Consider the following 22,316-nt stretch of genomic DNA (forward strand, 5'->3'; position numbering starts at 1 on the left):
ACCCCAACCCCACCCCTTAGGTCTTTCTTTCTCTCCTTTCATTTGATGGTGATTAGTATAGCAGACACCACAACTAACAGCTTGGAAACCACCCACCTGTGGCAACCCCGTGAACAACAACAACATTCCATCTTTAATCATAGAATCCTACAGTGCAGGAGGAGGCTATTCGGCCCATTGAGTTTGCACCGACAACAATCCCACCTGGGCCCCCTCCCCATAACCCCACTTCTTTACTCCGCTAGTTCCCTGACACAATGGTTAATTTAGCATGGCCAATCCACCTAACCCGCACGTCTTTGGAGCGTGGGAGGAAACTGGAGCACGCAGAAGAAACCCACATAGAGACGGGGAGAACGTGCAAACTCCACACCGACAGTGGCCCAAGCTGGGATTCGAACCCAGATCCCTAGCACTGTGAGGCAGCAGTGCTAACCACTGTGCCAACGTGCTGCCCTTTAATGTGGAAAACTTTAATATAGAAACATGCTCCAAGACACTCCACAGAAACATGATCAGATCAAAATCAGTCACTGTATTTGAAAGGATTAGTTGTGATCAGCCTTGGGACAGATTCCTGGTGCCATCCCAAGCTACCCCTTCCACAAACATTCACTTCCTCCACCACCAGCAGATAGTAGCACCTGTGTGTAGGACTGCAGGAACTCAGCAGGATTTCTTAGTCAACACCTTCCAAGTCTGTGACCTTTGCCATTTAGAAGGACAAGGGCAGCAGATACATGATTGGTATTCACAGGATTGAAGTTAGGAGGCCATGGAGGTTCAATGAACTTAAGGTGATGTGTTCAATACAGGCTGCAAAAACTCCTCTGCACTGTTACCCACACAAACAATCAATGTCATGCACGCATTATCTTGAAAAAACACTTCATTGAAATGTTGGAGGGCTGCTGCTGAAGGGGGATCTATACCGCAAGAAAGAAAACATATTTACAGAAGACTCTGAGGAACCTAAGGAGCAACTTTTTTCACACAGAAAAAGAGCTGGCAGAGGAAGTGATCGAGACAGGGACATTGACAACATTTCAAAGGTATTTGGACAGATGCATGGATAGGAAAGGTTAAGAGAGATATGGGCCAAATGCAAGGTTATCTTAGATGAACTTTTTGGTCGGCATGGTCCAGTTTGAACCAAAGGGCCTGTCTCCATGCTGTACATTCTATGATTCTACTCCAGACAATTGGGTGCTTAAGCTCTTTTGATCTGGAAATGGCAGTGAATGCTTTGTTAGTGGGTTGAGTGGATGTGAGGTCAAAGAGGTACACACGGTTTCCAAAGCAATCCCAAGTTCCTCAGCTACAGGCAATATGAACAACCACGGGCGCCTTTGACTATCACTGTGAACTTGTCAACAGGCATAAAAAGGTTACAAAGGAAGTGAGTTTCACAAGGTTTTGTTCCGATATGAGCAACTCTCCAACAGGATGCAGCATTCCACTGGGGATAGGAACCAAGGGACAAAAGTTATCCGGTAGCTCCAGGCCAACGCTGAGATTGGTTCACTCAGTATTAAAGTCTCGCATCTCGAGCGCGTCCGACTCAACCTCAGACATCACGTTCCGAACAGCCCAAAGGACTGCAAAAAAAGACAACATAAGCCAGTCATTTCCTGTTGTTTTTTTTGGACCAGGATAACTTGGCTTCTACCCAAAAACAGGAGCCAGGGATTTATACGCAGCTATCTTTGAATAGGCCTCAGGATGTATCTATGCAGTCCACTTTTCCGTAGGAAGCTGCTGACCTGTGACTAATATTAAAGGACATGCTAAGTTGAAAAGCAACTCCATCTTATGAGTAAGCCATAACAGACTTTCTTCCAGACCAATAACCATCCATCAACAACGTCCCAGGATGTGTATATGTTTTTAATTTGAGGATAACAATTTTTCCTATTCTATCTCCCATGTAGTTCAGAACCACCAATGGTGCAAACAATGACAGAGTTAGCATACTCACTAATAAATGCCTACAGCAAAATTAATTCAATCCATGAATGTAGCCCACAGTCTTGACTTGGGGATGCACAGGAATATTCTACTTACTACCACTAGATGGTGCTGGATGTCAGAGCAGTGTATGTTCTGCCCAGGTGAATCAGGTCTGTGACTAGGTCTATCCTAATATCTGCTTGTTCTTTTTGAGTTATGTTACAAATGGATAATATTAAGGACTTTTGAATCAATGAACAGAAGTGGCTTCTGGCATTGTGTTTAACTGTGCTGCACTCTAACAGATCTCAGAGTTCACATTTATACGCAGCCGTACTCATTTCTCTTAAATACTTGACTCACTCTGAACTCTGATTCAAAGCAGCACTGTATTCTTGTTAACCACACATTAGGTAACATGACCCATTCGCATTAACAATTTGCTGTTTCAGAAAAAAAAGGGAAAGACTCTTTTTAAGAGTTCATTAAACTTGGGCTACTTTAGACCAGCCATGCATATAAACAAACCCCAGAGTTGCTGCAGTGATTGGAAGAGGCATTACTGTCATGTCTCTCATAAAGTAACTGTCCTTGATCACATCAGGAAAGGAACAGTTTGCATTTATGTAGTGCCTTTGATGACCTCCTAACATCTCAAAGCACTTTGCAGCCAATTACAAACTGTTGCAATATAGGAAGCACAGCAGCCAAATTGCAAACAGATATGGAAATTAAATGTAATTCTAGTTAGTGACAGTGCCATCACACTAATCTACAGATATTTTTTAAAAAGAGGCAAAGGTTGCACCAACAGCATTATCTGCTTTTATATTATTGGTTGAGGGATAAATATTGACTAAGGCACCAGGGAAATCTTCTAATTTTCTTCAAATTATTCCATGATTTCTATTTGTGTCCAAGTGAGGAATGGTTTTGTGTCACATCGAAAAGTTATCACTTCTAACAGTGCAGCACTCCCTCAGTACTGGCTTTCTGACAGTGCAGCACTCCCACAGCACTGACCCTCTGACAGTGCGGCTCTCTCTCAGTACTGACCCTCTGACAGTGCAGCACCCCCTCAATACTGACCCTCTGACAGTGCGGCACTCCCTCAATACTGACCCTATGGCAGTGCGGCACTCCCTCAATACTGACCCTATGACAGTGCGGCACTCCCTCAATACTGACCCTATGACAATGCAGCACTCCCTGAATATTGACCGTCTGACAGTGCAGCACTCCCTCAGTACTGACCCTCTGAAAATGCAGCTTTCCCTCGGTAATGACCCTCAGACAGTGTAGCACTCCCTCATCACCGACCCTCAGACAGTGCAGCACTCCCTCAGTACTGACCTTCTGTAGCAGAGTGTGAGGGTTTAAGAGAGTGAACATGTGAGGGACTGAGCATGCAAGAGATTAAGCATGCAAGAGAGTGAAAACATGAGAAAGTGAATGTATGCGAGAGTGAGCATGTGAGAGAGTGAGCGTGTGAGAGAATGAGCATGTGAGAGAGTGCAAGAGTGAGTGTGAGAGTGAGCAAGTATGAGACTGTGAAAGAGTGTGAGACTGAGTGTGAGAGTGAGTGAGTATGACAGTGAATGAGAGTGAGTGTGAGAATGAGTGACTGTGAAAGTGAGAACGAGCGAGTATGAGAGTGAGTGTGAGAGTGAATGAGTGTGAGAGTGAGCGAATGTGAAAGTGAGCGAGTGTGAGAGTAAGAGAGTGTGAGAGTGAGCAAGTGTGAGAGAGTGTGAGAATGAGTGAGTGTGAATGAGTGAGTGTGAGAGTGAGAGAGTGTGAGACTGAGAGAGAGTGTGAGAGTGAGTGCAAAAGTGTGAGAGTGAGTGTGAGAGAGTGTGAGAATGAGTGAGTGTGAATGAGTGAGTGTGAGACTGAGAGAGTGTGAGAGTGAGTGCAAGAGTGTGAGAGTGAGTGCAAGAGTGACAGTGTGAGAATGAGTGTATGCGAGTGGGTGTGTGCAAGAGTGTGTGTGTGCGAGAGTGAGCATGTGAGAGTGAGTGTGAGAGTGAGTGAGTGTGAGAGTGAGTGAGTGTGAGAGTGAGTGGCTGGGATTTTGCAGCTGTTCACACTGGCGGGATTCTCCGTCCCACCGACATTGCATCCGTGAGTTTCCTGCAGCTTGGGGTGACATCACTGGGAATTCCCATTGATAGCGGCGGGAGCAGAGAATCCTGCTGCTAGTAAACAATGCACCACCTTCCCTCCAGTGGGAAACACACAAACAGACACAGGCTACTTGGTGCGGGGGCACACACACATGCACACACACATGCACACGTGTGTGTGTGCACCCAACACATGCACAAATACACATGTACACACACATGCACATATACACACACACAAGCCCATGCACACACTTATACACACTGCTTGGCATTTTTCAATGATCATTTTTATTAATTACTCATTTTTAAATGATCAATTTATTACTTTGACATTGATTTTTTTTCTAGAAGTACTATTGTCCCTGGCTGCATCACAGCTTGGCATGGCTCCTGCTCTGTCCAAAACCACAAGAAATTACAATGGGTCGTGAATGTAGCCCAATCCATCACACAAACCAACCTCCCATCCATTGACTCTGTCTACACCCCCCACTGCCTCGGAAACGCAGCCAGCATACTTAAGGATCACATGCACACTGGACATACTCTCTTCCACCTTCTTCCGTCAGGAAAAAGATACAAAAATCTGAGGTCACGTACCAACCAACTCCCTTTTGGTATTATTGCTAGACTGTTAATCCAGAAACTCAGCCAATGTTCTGGGGACTTGGGTTCGAATCCCACCACAGCAGATGTTGGGATTTGAGTTCAATAAAAAAAATCTGGAATTAAGAATATACTGAAGGCCATGAAACCATTGTTGCAAAAACCCATCTGGTTCACTAATGTCCTTCAGGGAAGGAAATCTGCCATCGTCACCTGATCTGGCCTACACGTGACTCCAGAGCCACCGCAATGTGGTTGACTCTCAACTGCCCTTGGACAACTAGGGATGGGCAATAAATTCTGGCCTGCCAGCGACACTCATGTCCCATTAATGAATAAAAAATGACATCTGCTCTGCTGCCATCAGACATTTGAATGAACTTACCTTATATTAAGTTGATCTTTCTCTACACCCTAGCTATGACTGTAACAGTACATTCTGCACTGTCTCCTTTCCTTCTTTATAAACAGCATATTTTGTTTGTCTGGCATGCAAGAAACAAAGGTAAACCTAATCAAATCAGAGAGACACAAACACAAAGGAGGTTGGAATCTGTGATGGTGTAAGTTTGGCTTTCTTGGATACGTCTGCACTTTATTTTAGCAGATCTGGTCACCTGGTATTAGGAGATTTACGGAAACATTTTGAAAGCAGGTCTGATTTGGAACATTCCTGTGGCACTGAAAAGGCTGGGGCCTTGAAGTGAAATTTCGACACCTCGGGCAAAGAGAGGGAGCAGTCACTTCAGAGTGAACAGCACTATGTGTAATGATGCAGCATCTCAGTGAAGGGCTGCTGAGAAGGTTGATGGCAGGAAATCCTGCAATGGAGAAGGAGCAGTGGGGCCAGCTGAAGGTCACAACGATATTTGAAATAATGTCTCCCCCCTGCAATTCCACTGTAACCTATAACCCAGCCCCAAATCCCCAGGCCTGATTGGTATCCTTGTTTGTGTTTAGCCTACTCTAAAGGCAATTTTGTGAAAAATGCAAATGGATTTTAGGTTTAAGCTTGGAATGTCGCAAAAATAAACGAGCTTTGTTTTTGGGATTGGACAGTAAGTCCCCGCACTGATTTCTTTCCCTCCTCCTTTACTGGAAGACATTACATATCCTTGACCAAAGTCAATGATGTCAAGTCTGTCGTGAGTCAAATCACAAACTGACCGCAGTCATACGGAAACAAGTCAAATTCCTGTCGGTGAGTTGTTACTCAGCTCTCCAAATGCACCAGCTCACCCACTTGGCACACAACAGCGAACACGCACATTTTAACTGTGCATTCCTCTGGGCATTCTGCAGCGCTGCTCCACTGTGTGCCTGCTGTTGCTGAAGGATTTTGATCCAGACAGCCTTGTTTGTAAGTGGGCTTTTGGGAAATGTCTAAGCTACATACTGAAGGACCAGGAATCTGTATTTATTTTAAATCGAATCATAGAATCCCTACAGTGCAGAACGGGGCCATTCAGCCCACCAAGACTGCACTGGCAACAATCCCACCCAGATCCTATCCTCGTAACCCCATGTATTTACCCTGCTAATCCCCCTGACATTAAAGGACAATTTAGCATGGCCAATAAGCCCAAAGCACACATCGTGGACTCTAAGGGAGAATTTAACACGGCCAATCCATCTAACCAGCATGTCTTTCAGACTATGAGAGCCATGATGTGGAGTTGCCAGCATTGGACTGGGGTGGGTTCAGTAAGAGGTCTCAACACACCAGGTTGAAGTGCAACAGGTTTATTTGGAATCACGAGCTTTCGGAGTCCTGCCCCTTCGTCAGGTGAGTGAAGGAGCACCTGATGAGGGGCAGTGCTCCAAAAACTCATGATTCCAAATGAACCTATTGGACTTTAACCTGGTGTTGTGAGACTTCTTACTGGACTGTGGAAGGAAATTGGAGCAGCCGGAGGAAACTCACGCATACACGGAGAGAACATTAAAACTCCACACTAACAGTTACTCAATTGAACCCGGGTCCCTGGTGCTGTGAGGTAGCAGTGCTAATCACTGCCTTAACTGTGCCATCCCTATTCCTTCTATTTAAAATCTGACAACATTATGTTGACATATGATTTCAGCTGTAACAAAGCTAACATCAGAAGGGAAGCCACCAACCTTCTTCTCCCCATCCTCTTCCATTAGGGAAAGCAACCTTCTCTGTCCTCTGCATTATCAAGCAAATGGAGGAGACTCAGTTACGCCTTGATATATGAGTCATGAGGAGGGTCTCGATTCCTCTTAGTGCTCAGTCAACACAAACTGATGCCTGTTTGAAAGGGATAGGGAACAAGGCACTAATTAGAATGTACTTTCAGAGTGTGACAGCTCAGAGGCTATGGTGGGAAATATTGCAGGCAAATAACCAGTGCTGCCTGCTCCATGTATTGATGAGGAACTCATTTAGATTTGATTTCTAGCTGCTATGCACATAGCTCGTTGCATTTATTGGTGTTCAATTGCCATGGAAACTACCATTTCAAGGATACACATGTGGCTGGCACCAATTTACAAGTCACATTTTCCATGTCCGTTTAAATTCATTTGATATTAAAATACTGAAATCTCCCATGCTGACATTTCCTTCCCTCCTCTCACACAAACACACAACAAGACAGGAGAAGTCAGGTTTAGACCACTGGACTTGTCTAGCCTGCTTCTTCACTCAGTGTGGTCATGGCTGATCTTGGCTTTCAAATTCACATTCCCACCCATCCCCATATCCCTTGATTCTCTGAGAGACTAAAGACCTGTCAATCTCAAATTTAATATAGTCAACAATAGCACATCCACAATCAAGATTCACAACTCTTTCAGTGAAGGCATGTCCCCCCATCTCAGTTCTACATGTTTACCCCTCATCCTGAGTCTGTACCCCCATGTTCTAGATTTTCAGCCAGTAGTACCAACCTCTGTGTTTATTGTCTCAGGACCACTCAAAATCTTCAATGAAATCACCTCTCATTCTTCTAAACTCCAGAGAATAAAGGCTCTATTTACTCAGTCTCTCATCAGAGAACAACCCCTTCACCCTAGAGAACAATCTAATGAACCTTCACTGTACCACCTCCAATGTAAGTGTATCCTTCCTTAAATATGGAAACCAACACTGCACACAGTATTCCTGGTGTCCGTCTATCCATTTCTTTTACCTGTTTTCAAAGCTAATAATTCCCAGAGCAGATCGCTAATCCATTGCTTGAGGCTTATAGCTTGAGGGACTCCACACCTCATCATGTGTGACTGACCAGGAGTCTCTCCTACTCTTATTGTCAGCCACTGGCGTGTTTGGAAGGATTTGCAGGTTGACACTCAACCTATTTGACTGTGGTTATAAACAAACCTTCCTTGGCCATCAATTCATGGGATGGGACTGGACTACAGAGCTTCTGGCTCAGAGGCAGGGATGCTACCCACTGCACCACAAGAACTCCAGATGTGGTCTCACCAAAATTCTGCATAATTGTAGCAAGGCTTCTTTATTCTTGTACTCTGATCCCCTTGCAATAAAGGTTATCATGTTATTTGCCTTCCGAATTGTTTGCTGTAGCTGCATACTAACTTGCCAATGTTCCTTGTATGAACACAGTCAGGTCTGTGTTGGCCTAACCTCAATCACAGCTCTGAACGTTGGCCTATCAGCTCGGTCTGATTGGAAGTGTTCTTGGATGTGTCTATACATTCCCACCTATCTCCAACTGCCCCCCAGCCTGCCTCATCCCACCCCCTCAGTCTTTTCTTAAATATTCTTACCACAAGCGCATTAAAGAAAATGAAAGCAAAATATATATTCTTAATGCCTCTTATGATTTTTCTCCTGGGTTGCTGGCAGCAATGTCCAGGGAGATTAATCCTTAATTTCTGGATAATCCAGGGCAGCTCTGGAAGATTGGCAACCCTCAGCAAACGGATGTAATTCCAGCAACTGCTACTCGCGAACCTGATTTATATAAACTTCTCACATTGAATACGGTCAAAATTACCATACACCACAAACACTGTCACTTCTAGGCCATCTCTTGATTTCAGGCAACTAAAAAAAAGCCCACTTAGCTCAGTAAGACTTGGCAACCTCGATCTTAATCATATCAAGCAAGAAAACCACCCATTAAAAAGAACAGCATTTTGTTTGTGACCAAAGCATCTTGTTACTTCACCACAATATACTTTAAATGTACTGTTGCTTATTTTTTATGTTTTCAGTGGGGTTATTGAGAAGTATGAGTACAAAATTTGGATTTACTCTGTTTGTGAGGCTGCATTAGGCTTATCCCAGTGCCAACCTCAGGATAGTTATCAATATTCTGATCTCTGGCTTATGAGCTCAGGCTTTCTTGAAATTACATTCACCCCTGTGGGAAACTTTAACTGTAAGTGATGGCATAATGTGAGAGATATTAGGCTGGCTGGCCACTTGAAAACTTGACCAATTTCCATGGTGAGTGACCTCAATGGGAATTGGAAATTGGGGAAGGTGTATTCATTGAGGCTTATGCCATATCAGCCATTCTACATTATCACATAAAGTGAAAATGACTCTCCGTACCCCTCTCCCCATGGATTTTAGACAGACATCCACGTGTTGTGGTGTGAGGTGATGCAGCATTTGTGGATCAGGTGCCTCAGCTAGGCTTTGCTCAGTGCTGAAAGCTCTCACCATATTTCACCTCTCCTGAAACCCTCTCACAGTACTCCAATGTTGCAGGTTGCGCTCTGATCATCTGTTTTTAATCTGTTCCATTTCCCAAGCAATGCATTGCACAGCCAAAAGCTTGAAAGACCCATTAAAAACAGCCGATTCAAATATTTTTCTGGAAAGACCACAATAGAGCATTATGGTGGCAAAATGGTTAGCACTGCTGCCTCACAGTGCCGGAGACCCAGGTACAATTCCCGGCTTGGGTCACTGTCTGTGCAGAGTCTGCATGTTTTCCCTGTGTCTGTGTGGGTTTCCTCCAGATGCTCCAGTTTCATCCCACAGTCCGAAAGACATGCAGGTCAGGTGCATTGGCAAAGCTAAATCCTCCCTCAGTGTACCCGAACAGGAGCTGGAGTGTGCCGACTAGGGGATTTTCACAGTAACTTCATTGCAATGTCAATGTAAGCCAACTTCAGACACAAATAATTAGACTTTTTTAAAAAAAACTGCTACCATAATTGTTTTAGAGAGAGAATTCCAAGATGTTCACCCAGCTTTGATAATTGAGCGATGGCCCACCTGGTGGTATTATCACTGGATTATTAATTCAGAAACTCAGATAATATTCTGGGGGCTGGATTCAGATCCCGCCAAGGCAGATGGTGGAATTTGAATTCCATTAAAAAAAATCTGGAATTAACAATCTACTGATGATCATGAAAACATTGTCGATTGTCAAAAAAACCCATCTGGTTCACTAATGTCCTTTAGGGAAGGAAATCTGCCATCCTTACCTGGTCTGGCCTACATGTGACTCCAGAGCCACAGCAATGTGGTTGACTCTCAATTGCCATCTGAAATGGCCTAGCAAGTCACTCAGTTGTTCAAGAAAGCTGTTCACCACCACCTTCTCAAGGGCAACTGGGGATGGGCAATAAATGCTGGCCATCCAGCGAAGCCTATGTCCCATAAACAAATAAAATCAAAAAAAAAATCCCAATTATCATGATGTGTGACTTGATGGTGATAGTGTTCCATGACATTGCTGTTCCTATCTCTCTGAGGGAACGGGATGAAAGGAAGTTTGTTCCTCGGTTGCTTTGATATTTGATTTTATACCTGCACTGTGCCAAACTTTTCTGATAGTTCAGACTTCATCCGGAAAATATTGTGGTTTTAGCAATTGACCTCAAAGCTTCTGGATGAGGGGAGGGGAGAGATGAGCCAACACTCTTACTATAGATTAAAAGCAAAACATTGCAGATGTTGGAATCTGAAACAAAAACAGAAAATGCTGGAAAATCTCAGCAGGTCTGACAGCATCTGTGGGGAGAAAATAGAGCCAACATTTCAAGTCTAGTTGACCCTTTGTCAGAACACCGATGAAACTAGGCCTAATGGCCTACTCCAGCTTCCAGTTTCTGTTTCTATCTCAGGTGAAGCCCTTAATGTCCTTTTGGGATTGGAAGAACCACTTCTTCTCCTCCTGGCACACAGGGAAATCTTTTCTTAAAAAATTAACTTTATATTCTTGACCCTATTCTAGACCTAGCTGCTGGTCTTTGCTACTTGACGGAGCAACAACGTAACCTAAAAGTCATGACGAGGAGCTGAGTGACATTAGCAGACTCCACACTCTTGCAGGTTAATAAGGTTCTCACCTTCTCTGGGATGAGAATGCTGGCCGTTAAAATGGCATGAGGAACAAGTGTTGAGCGAGCAAAGTGAGCGCCAAGCTGCTATAATTCAAACCACCCACATTTCCTCTTTCTCATCAGTGCGGGTTAAGATTGGAGCTTTGCCATAAAACTGATAAAATAAAGATGGCGCAGTTCTTGACAACTGCCATGCTTTGAAAGTGTGTCGTCAAGTTGACACTCAGAGAGGGAATCCATTCATTCCAACCAATCAATCCTTGTATCTTTGACCAGAACCTGATCTCTGCATCTCATGTTGCCTCTGCTAAAAGGCCTCTCGTTAAATTGTTTAATGCCCTGCGCAGACCCCAAATCACTAACATTCTGTTCCGCCGAAAGAACCCCCTACGCAGAATTTTATGCAATGCATCTGGTGTTTTAAAGGGATGTGAAATATACACCACACCAATAAAACATTCCCCCTGTTTAACACCGAAGTGTGTGTGTGTGAGAGATTTCGAAGGGCTATATGTTCTTGCACAATGCCAAGCTCCTTCTCCCTCCTCCAGCCACCCCCAGGTGCCCCAGCCACACAGCACCTGCATTAGGCTCGTAAATATTCCATTGATTTTCATGTAATGTAATCTTTTTTCTAACTTGTGCAGAAATTCGCCAGAGCACTGCAGCATAGCGAAAGCAGGGAAGATGGTCAGTGGTTCGGACAGCGTTCCAATGAGCTACAGCAGCTACATGGAGGAGAAGCACGTGCCACCTCCCAACATGACAACTAATGAGCGGAGAGTGATTGTGCCAGCAGGTAATTGTTGCAAAGGATGCTCTTTCTACTTGTCGCTGTTAAGTTGCCGAGCAGACGGCCACAGAGACAAACACAAAACCAGAAATAGTCAGCTACTCAGGGAGGAATGGAATTACACTTGAGTTTTTGAGGATTCTGGGTCTGTACTTGATGGAGATTAAAGGGATGAAGGGGGGGATCTCATTGAAACTTACAGAATACTGAAAGGCCTGGATAAAGTGGACTTAGAGAAGATGTTTCCATCAGTAGGAGAAACTAGGATCCGAGAGCACTGCCTCAGAGTAAAGGGATGAGAACAGAGATGAGGAGGAATTTCTTCAGCCAGAGGGTAGTGAATCTGCAAAATTTATTGCCACAGAAGGCCATGGAACCCAAGTCATTGAGTATATTTAAAACAGAGATAAAAAAGTTCTTGATTGGTAAGGGGATTAAAAAGCTTATGGGGAAAAGGCAGAAGAATAGGGTTTAGAAACTTGTCAGTCATGATTGAATGGTAGAGCAAACTCAATGGGCTGAATGGCCTAATTCTGCTCCTATATCTTATGGTCTTTTGAACAAGGTGTCAAGTAGGTGCAAATAAATTTGCTGTCAGGTCCATTGAGGTCAATGGAGCTGAGGACATGGTGGGGTGTATGACTGGTGAGCGATGCAATCTCATCCCCTGCCTGCATCCTGGATTCATCGGGACAGAAAGTGAGCTTTGGTGTCAAGGTAGGAACAAGGCACTAATCTGAGGAAGGACCTATGTGATTATATGGGGTGATGAACGTACTATGCTTCTCCCGTTATGTTGTAAAAATGTGAGGCTGCGCAGAAACAAAGTTTTCAAGGTTTCACGTTATATTCTGCCTTTTAACTTGTAGCAAGACCAGAGATTTTTGAAAAGTGGAAGTGATTCTGTATTGCTGTCAAACTCTCCTCTGCTCTTTTTGCCTTTATGTTTCCATTACATAGTAAATGATAAGTTGTTGTAGGTTCCTGTTGATTGTTTCTGGAAAGGATTTCTGCAGGTAGCATGAGCAAGGCTGTAACAAATCAACAGTTGATTGGAGAACACATACAAATGTCAATCTGTTGAATTTCACAAAGTAATACTTCAAACCTTTTTTGAAGTTTTGCTTCCTAGCCTATTGCCTTTGTTTGGCTTGAAATTAAAAGTGTTGGCAATGTTTTTCAAATAAATGGAAAAATATCATATGAAAGATTCTGTAAGATGTTGGGATGGTGTTGGCTGCAGAACATGTGTGTTAAAGAAGTCTTTGTAGTCTGCTGTATGTTTACAGCAAGTTTTTGTTCAACATGTGTAACTATACACAAATATACTGTAAAGGGAATTGGCCAAGAAGCCTTCTCCAGGTTGAGTCTTAATCCACCTTTGCTCAAAACCACACTGATCCTAACTCTGGGTCATGTGTCTTCTTACATCACTGTGTAGGTGGTACTGTACTCAGTCTGACATTAATCCTGTGCGTGCCAGAGCCTTATACTGCACAACCCCCAAAATCTTTACCTAATGGTTTTAGTATTTATTTATTAGTGTCACAAGTTGGCTTACATTCACACTGCAATGAAGTTACTGTGAAAATCCCCTAGTTGACGCACTCCAGTGCTTATTTGGGTACAATGAGGGAGAATTTAGAACAGCCAATGCACCTAACCAGCATGTCTTTCAGACTATGGGAGGAAACCGGAGCACCTGGAGGAAACCCATGCAGGTACAGGGAGAATGTACAGATTCCACACAGTAACCCCAGCCGGGAATTGAACCCGGGTCCCTGGCATTGTGAGGCAGCATTGCTAACCACTGTGCCACTGTGCTACTGTGCTGCATAGTTACACTAGCTTTACTTCATGTCTTACATAGTTCTTAGTCTTGTGCATTTATCTTGTTACTGTCTAAGTGCTATTTCAAATTTATTGCTATTATTGTTTTTACAACAGCAAGTTTTTGTTAACTGCTTGTAACTATATACAGTAAAGGGTACAGGCAAGGAGCTATCTCCATGTTTGGATTTTAACACATCTCTGCGCAGCACCACACTGACCTTAGATCTGGGCCACGTGCCTTCTTACATCACTGCGTGGACGGTATTGTACTCAGACCCTTTACTACAGTGGTTAACACTGCTGCCTTACAGCACCAGGAACTCGGGTTTGATTCCAGCCTTGGGTCACTGTGTGAAATTTGCATGTTCTCCCACTGTCTGTATGAGTTTCCTCTGGGTGCTCTGGAGTGTTTCCTCCCACACTCCAAAGATGTGTGGGTTAGGTTGATTGGTCAAATTAAGTTGCTCCTTAGTATCAGGGGGATTAGCAGAGTAAATACCTGGGCTTGCGGGGCCTGAGTGGGATTGTTATCGGTGCAGGCTTGATGGGCTAAATGGCCTCCTTCTGCACTAAAGGGATTCTATGATACAGAAGAGGCCTACAGAGAGTTCAAAATGTTTTGATAGCTTGGTCACATATGGTTCTTATGGTTGTCACAGTAGCCTTAGCAAAGGGTATTGGGATATTACCTGACTGGATATCATGGGTATCATTGTCTGTTCACTTTCTGTCCCTGATTAACACAGATACTCTAAAGCTAACTCTGAGTTAGAGTAAACAGGTTCTAATCTCTGCTCCAACTGATAATTATGCATGAATTTGCTGGGAGAGTAGGATGGAGAGAATAGATGATGGATGGAACATTTGTTCCAGGTTTTCCTATAGATGTTGGTGAGGTGACACACATCTGTGGAGGAAGGAGAAAGATGCTTTCTCTGTTTTCTTCCAGCATGCTCTGTCCAAGTTTAGGGTATCCTGGACTTTACTTTGAAAGACATCAGTTGTGGGTGGCACAGTGGTTAGCACTGCTGTCTCAATTCCAGCCTTGGGTCACTGTCTGTGTGGAGTTTGCATGTTCTCCCCATGTCTGTTGGGAATTTCCTCTGGATGCTCCAGTTTCCTCCCATAGTCCAAAGATGTGCGGGTTAAGTTGATTGGCCATGCTAAATTGCCCCTTAGTGTCAGGAGGTTAGCAGGGTAAGTACGTGGGGTTATGGGGATAGGGCCTGGGTGGAATTGTTGTCAGTGCAGGATTGACGGGCCAAATGGCCTCCATCTACACTGTAGGGATTCTGTGATTCTGTGATACACAAACTCATTCAATGACCACATAACTAACCCATTTTATTAAGTTTTTTGCAACGTTTGTACTAGTTAAGGGGAGGATCTTAGTGCCATGAATGGATCCGTTTTAACTCAAAGGCTCAGCGTCAGCATGAAGCATTAAAGTTAGGTATAAAATTGTTGTGTGTCAAATAAAGCTTGCTCGTTGAGATAACATTGCTAATGCGTGTGTTTTCTTTCTCTGACCCACCCCACCTCCCTCCCGCCCACACATAGACCCTACACTATGGTCCACAGATCACGTGAGGCAGTGGCTGGAGTGGGCAGTGAAGGAATATGGCTTGATGGATGTCGAGGTGCCGCTCTTCCAGAATATCGATGGGAAGGAACTCTGCAAAATGACCAAAGAGGATTTTCAGCGCCTCACCCCAAGCTACAATGCTGACATCCTCATGTCACACCTGCACTACCTGAGAGAGAGTAAGCAAGCAGTCAATCTGAAATAAAATGCTTCTATCACTACTTGTGACTATAAAGATACCAACTGCCTTAACAGAAAATCAACTGGTTCACTAATGTTCTTTCAGAAAATAATCTGCTTCCCTGACCCAGTTGTGATTATAAACCCATAGCAATATGATTAATTCTTAGCTGTTTTCTGAATTGGTATAGCAAGGCACTATGAAGATGTCTAAGACTTCACAGCACTGTGGGTGTACTTACACCACATGGACTGCAGTGGCTCAAGAATTTGGCTCACCACTCAAGGGCAATTAGGAGTGGGCAATAAATGTTGGCCCACATCATGCAAACAATGCATAGTGACTTCCTTTAAGTTTGAACAGGCTCAATCTTAACTTTTCACAACGCTGTAAAGTAACCGATAGCCAGTTGTTTTGCATCTTTCCCAATTTTTTTTCCAATAAAGTCCATTCACTATTATCCATCTTCCACTATCACACAATCTATCCCATTCTTAACAATTCCAATGAAGGGCTAAGCTTAAAACATCAATACCTTTCATCCTCTGCCGATGCTGCCTGACCTGCCTAGTATTTCCACAATTTTTAGTCCCTGTTTCTGTTGCTCTGATTGTCAGTTGGAAAGTTAATGCTCAGACTAAGTGGATGTTAAGACACAATTAACAGTAGTTTGCAAGAAAATTCTATTGTCTTTGCATCAAGCAAACACACTCCTAATACTTGCTTGAAATAACCATGCTTCCTTTGCTCCATCTTAGCTTTTCTTTTTGGCCAAAGTCACTGACTTATTCTGGGATGCGGTTCCATGTCTCTTCACTTGTTCTTCCGTATCTTGGCCAAGAGGATATTTTTAACATTCAGACTGGAGAATGAGAAGTTGCAGGCTGTTCAGCACAAAGGAAAGGCCAGAGGGCATAACATGAGAGTTACACAGAGTTTTGCGTGCAGAAACAGGCCATTTGGCTCACAGGTCAATGCTGGTGTTTATGCTCCACACATGCCTATTTCGCCACACAACATCTAAATTTATCAGCTTAACCTTCTATTTATTTCTCCCTCATCCAGGTTCCTCTTAAACGTGTCTGTAACTATTGTCTCAACCACTCCATTGGTATCAGGTTCACATACTAACATGACAATTCTCTGCCTTTACCTGAAACCCACACAAATGCAGTGCCCCTTAGTGACTAGGTTTTCATTGAATCTTTCCAGCTCAGGATAAATTGCAATAACTTCTTCTAAACGAGAGCAAGCAATCATAGAACCCTACAATGCAGAAAGAGGCCCTTCAGCCATCGAGTCTGCACCGACTACAATCCCACCCAGGCTCTATCCCCATATCCCTACATATTTTACCCACTAATCCCTCTAACCTAAGCATCTCAGGATACTAAAGGGCAATTTTAGCATGGCCAATCAACCTAACCTGCACATCTTTGGACTGTGGGAGGAAACCAGAGCACCCGGAGGAAATCCACACAGACACGAGGAGAATGTGCAAACTCCACACAGTGACCCAAGCTAGGAATCGAACCCAGGTCCCTGGAGCTGTGAAGCAGCAGTGTTAACAACTGTGCTACCATGCCACCCTGCAATGCAAAGCTCAGATGATGGGCCAACCTTGGTCTTTTTTGGTCAGTTTGTCCCCACAACTTTTCTCAACTGTGGAGAAGGATTTCCCAGATTTTATTCCCCGAATTTCATAGACTCTTACAGTGCAGAAGGAGGCCATTCAGCCCATTGAGTCTGCACTGACCACAATCCCACCCAGTCCCTATCCCCATAACCCCATGCATTTACCCTAGCTAGTCCCCCTGACACTACGGAGCAGTTTATCATGGCCAATCCACCTAACCTGCACATCTTTGGAGGGTGGTTAGCACTGCTGCCTCACAGTGCCAGAGGCCCGGGTTCGATTCCCAGCTTGGGTGACTGTCCATGTGGAGTTCGCACATTCCCTCGGGTGGGATTCCTCTGGTGCTCTGGCTATGCTAACTTGCCCCTTATTGTCAGGGATTTAGCAGGGTAAATAAGTGATGGTATGGGGACAGGGCCTGGGAGGGATTGTGATCTGTGCAGACTCAATGGGCCAGATAGTCTGCTCTGTAGGGATTCTATGAATTTGCCTGTGTTGTTATCTGTTCTCTTGTTCGCCCCAGGACATCACTTGGTTGTGAGTAGGATAGAAAGTACATCTGTTAAAGGCAACTAGGGATGAGCAACAAGTACTGACCTTGCTAATGACACCAATGTCCCATGATAAAACAAAAAGGCAAGATTTTGCTGCTGAGTGGGATGGGTTGGATTGAGTAGAGGGTCTTTCCTTGCCTGTGATGTTTCATTTGTTTGTGTATATCATACTAGGAGTATATTAACTCAATAAGGCCCTAAGTCTTTCAAAGCTATGTTTTAAAGCTTCCATCTTTGTCCATTCTATAAAATTTTCAGGTAATACATAAGGGTCAGAACTGGCATGGTTAAAAAATTCATACAATATAAGACACAAAATAATTATTGTAGATAGAGTCGGATGAGACTGAAATTATACCACAGGCAGCAATGTTGGTGTTTTATAGGACTTACAGTTACTGACACTTTATATTGAATATATCACGATCCAGGTTAGGCCACCTCTGCCTCAGCAACACATACAAGCCTAGAAAAGAGTGACAAGATGGCACCGTGATTAGCACTACTGCCTCACAGCACTAGATACCCAGATTCGATTCCTGCCTAGGGTCACTGACTGTGTGGAGTTTGCATGTTTTCTCCGTGTCTGCCTGGGTTTCCTCTGGGTGCTCTGGTTTCCTCCCACAGTCCAAAGATGTACAGGTTAGGTGGATTGGTCATACCAAATTTTCCCTTGGTGTCCCAAGATGTGTAGGGAATTAGAAGAATTGGCAGAGTAAGCATGTGGGGATGGGGATAGGCTTGGGTAAGATGCTCTTTCAAAGGGTTGGTGCAGACTCAATGGGCTGAATGGCCTCTTCTATATTCTATGTTTCTATAATTTGAAGGGGGCATTGGAAAAAGGGGCGATTGGGAAGGGAGGAGTACCTATGTTGAGAGGTAGTGAGAGGTTTCAGTGATGGGGGTAAGTAATAGAGATTTGTGATTAGAAGTAGAGGTGAGTTTGGGAAAGGAGTAGGGATGAGGGTTAGTTAAGGTAATTGGGGTAGGTTTTGGTGAGCTGAGCTTACACTCTTCATCTGCTTCTTCAAGCTTCACATTCAGGTCAGTAACTTTTAAACATTTCGTTAACTGTGGCCTAACATGACACATTTTAAAAGCCACCTGTTAGCCCCTATGTAATGCAGCTGAATGCAGCTGCAGTTGGTGTTGGTTGCCTCAGGGCAAAGCAATCTGGTATTAGGGCTGATGGTGTGGGGGTGGTGGGGGGAGGTGGTTAGCATTTCATCTACAAAGGGCCTTATCTGTGTTTGCAGGTTTGAGCCTGCATGCTAGCATTTTGACTTTTGCCAATGCCTGATACTCAGCATCCAATTCCTGTCAGCCATTTTGTTGGCTGAGAAAGTTGTTTAGTGTCAAAAGGACAGTGTTGACAGATTTCTAGGCCGTTGTTCCTAATACAGCTTACATGATCACAAACATCATGGAATTATTTGGTTAAATTGGCTGCCAATGATTTGGTTTCTCTATGCCTCATTGTACAGCTTCCTCACACATGTTGAGAAGCAAGTCAAATCTGTTTTATTTTCATGCTTTTTAATCAGCTAACATGAGCTGTAAAATGCGCAATAGGATTGAAGTGGAAAACACTCTTTGCTGCAATGATTTGATTAATGGCAAAGGTTGGAAGTGAAATGACATCTAGAGATAAATGTGTGAGCAGTGGGCACTGCTGAAAAGGTACGTTTTTCTTTATTTAACCAAATGCAGAGCCATCAGGAGCGAGGGTGGTCCTCCCAGCTCCACAACACTTCTGAAAGCCTCATGTTAGCCTGTAATATCGCCCCACACTTCCCCATCCATCTTCACACCTGCCCAGTCCCCCATCCTGAATCCTGCTGGATTACTTGAGGATTGAGGACTGTTGGCAGTGACATAAAGCACCCAGGATTCATCTGTTTATAATAGGAGAGATGATGGCCTAGTGGTATTATCATTAGACTATTAACCCAGAAACCCAGCTAATGTTCTGGGGGCGCAGGTTCAAATCCCACCGTGGCAGATGATGGAATTTGAATTTGATAAAAAAAATCTGGAATTAAGAATCTACTGATGACCATGAAACCATTGTCGATTATCAGGAAAACCCATCTCGTTCACTAATGTCCTTTAGGGAAGGAAATCTGCCATTGTCTGGCCTACAAGTGACTCCAGAGCCACAGCAATGTGGTTGACTCTCAACTGCCCTCTGAAATGGCTGATCGAGATACTCAGTTCAAGGGCAACTAGGGACGGGCAATAAATACTGGCTAGCCGGCAAAATCCATGTCCCACAAATGAATAACAAAAAAATGGGTGACATGTCTCTCAGGTATATCTTGAACTTCCCAGTTGGGATCTATAGGAAGTAAGCAGTCAAAGGAATCTGCAGCAGTGTCATAGGAGGGGAACTTATTTGGTAACATTTTGCCAATTCTTGGTACCACAAGATTCAAACCAGAGGGTATAATGATAAATAATATACACACAGAGAATGCTGGGTAAACACAACAGCATCTGAGGAGAAGAAACAGAGTTAATGTTTTGGGTTCATAGGACGCTTCTCGAGAATCCAGAGAGCTTTTGCCCATCACTATACCCAACTGTTCCCTGCAAATTCCAGAGCTTTTGCTTCCTTTGTCTTGTCCACACATTACAAATTGGTCAAATGTAGAACTTCCTACTCCATGCATTAATTAATCTTCACTTACTCATAATGTGCTTGTATCCTGCTCTTCTCTGATGGCTGAAAGTGTCATGTTCCTTCAATTCTTCTTTATATTCAGTCCTCTCATGCTATTCATTAATATTATAGATCTTCTCTGCATGACCTCAGGACTTGTGTCTCCCTGCGTCTCATTGACCAGGACTGCATGCAGTACTCAAAGTGCAGGCTGAACAGATCATTCCATGGTACAAAAAAAGACATGCTGGAAAATCTCAGCAGGTCTGGCAGCATCTGTAAGGAGAAAAAAGAGTTGACGTTTTGAGTCCAGATGACCCTATTTCACTCCATGGTCCAAGCAGGACTTCCTCCAACCTATGTGCAGCAAGTTTGGCTGGATAGTACAGCTGCCTAGTCACTTTGTTGATTAGAAACTAGAAGCAGGCGTAGGCCACTCAGCCCTCCGAGCCTGCTCTGCCATTCATTATGTTCATGGCTGATCATCAAATTCAATTTGAATGAGTATTAAACCTGCCAAGTTCCCTCAGACTTCATTCTGCCCTTCTTGACATGAAGACTCAATGGATCATCTCCTACTTCTTTCAACACATCCGTTGGCAGGACCTCAAAACTTGGGAAACCCTTTCCCTCTCTCTACCTGCAAGCATTTAGCATATCTTCTATTTTTCTCAGTCCTGATGGTTTCTACACAAAGGATCTTGGCCCTTCAGCTAAGTTATGCAAGCTTAAAGAGAGTGGATTAACCTTTTCCCTCACTAAGTGCAATTCAACATTTCCAGCTCACTCAAGTGGTGTGATCCACACAGAAATTGGAGCTTTGCAAAATTGCACACTGGCCATTGTCGGTTTGGCCGCGGTAGAAAATTGGACATTGTTACTTCAGAAAAACATAGGAGAAAGACTTGCATTTATATAGTACCTTTCATGACCTCAGGATGCCCCAGAGCACTTTACCAGCAATGAAGTACTTTTGAAGAGTGAACACTGTTGCAGTGGAGACAATTTGATTATTGGGGGTAGGCAGAAGGTTACAATCAGTTCAGCCATGATCTTATTGTATGGTGGGGTAGACTCTACTCTTGCTCCTAATTCGAATGTCCGCATTCAGCAGATACTTGGCACACAATACACTCCCACAAACAGCAATGTGCTAATGACAAGAACTTAATTAAGGAGTAGGTATTGACGAAGACATCAATGATAACTGCCTTGCTCTAATTCAAAATAGCACTCATAGGATTTTTCCCACCTACCTGACACTTGGTTTAAATTGTCATCTTAATAACAGCCCCTCCTACAGTGCAGCACTCCTTCAGCTGGATTGAACTGTTAGCCTCGAATTTTTTTGCTTAAGTCCCAGAGAGGGACTTGAACCTACAACCTTCAGCCGCAGAGACTTTAGTGCTGAACTACAAGATGACTGAGAGGCCCTGTTGAGCCAAATCGTTCACAGGCCAGAACATTTTTTATTAAATCTTTGGCACAAACATCTTCCTTTGTAACTGTCACTTTTCAATAGGTGAATGTTTTGGTGACTGTTGAATCAAATCATTTCCTATTTTGCAGCGCCACTTCCTCATTTGACTTCAGATGATGTCGATAAAGCCTTGCAAAACTCACCACGTCTGATGCACGCCAGAAACACAGGTAATATATTAAAGCTGTGCGGTCATCCACATTGCCACTCAATCCGCCACCATCCGACATGAGGGTTTACAGTAACCTATATAATAAACCATAGCTAGCAATATTAGCACCACCCAAAAGTAGAAACTGCTAAAGGATTTGTGAGATCCTTTTCTGGGTCATTCTCTCTTCCTCACATACAGACGAAAGCCACAAGACAGTTGCGATGCTGAGGCAAAGGTCGGTAGGACCTGAATAGCTCCCCACAAACTCCCCTTAACTGACGATTTTTACATTTCTGCAGAATTATTATGGTTGCGGGGGTGAGGTCTGATGCTGTGTTGCAGGGAACAAGTGTAAGACCATAAGATCACAAGATATAGGAGCAGAATTAGGCCATTTGGCCCATCAAGTCTGCTCTGCCTTTCAATCATGCCTGATAAGTTTCTCAATCCCATTCT

The 22,316-nt window shown here is 43.8% G+C and overlaps 1 protein-coding gene across 5 annotated transcripts in view; it reads left to right on the top strand.

Annotated features, from left to right (window-relative positions):
* erg (ETS transcription factor ERG) overlaps positions 1-22,316 on the top strand; it is a 256,496-nt gene that overhangs the window by 214,638 nt on the left and 19,542 nt on the right. For all 5 annotated transcript variants that reach the window (XM_080203717.1, XM_080203718.1, XM_080203719.1 and 2 more), the window contains 3 exons: positions 11,630-11,781; positions 15,169-15,372; positions 21,796-21,876. In XM_080203717.1, coding sequence (XP_080059843.1) covers positions 11,630-11,781; positions 15,169-15,372; positions 21,796-21,876 — 437 coding nt within the window. The remainder of the gene's footprint in view (positions 1-11,629; positions 11,782-15,168; positions 15,373-21,795; positions 21,877-22,316) is intronic.

This window comes from Carcharhinus amblyrhynchos, chromosome 15 (assembly GCF_965287045.1).
Source record: "Carcharhinus amblyrhynchos chromosome 15, sCarAmb.v2.hapA, whole genome shotgun sequence".
Taxonomy (NCBI): domain Eukaryota; kingdom Metazoa; phylum Chordata; class Chondrichthyes; order Carcharhiniformes; family Carcharhinidae; genus Carcharhinus; species Carcharhinus amblyrhynchos.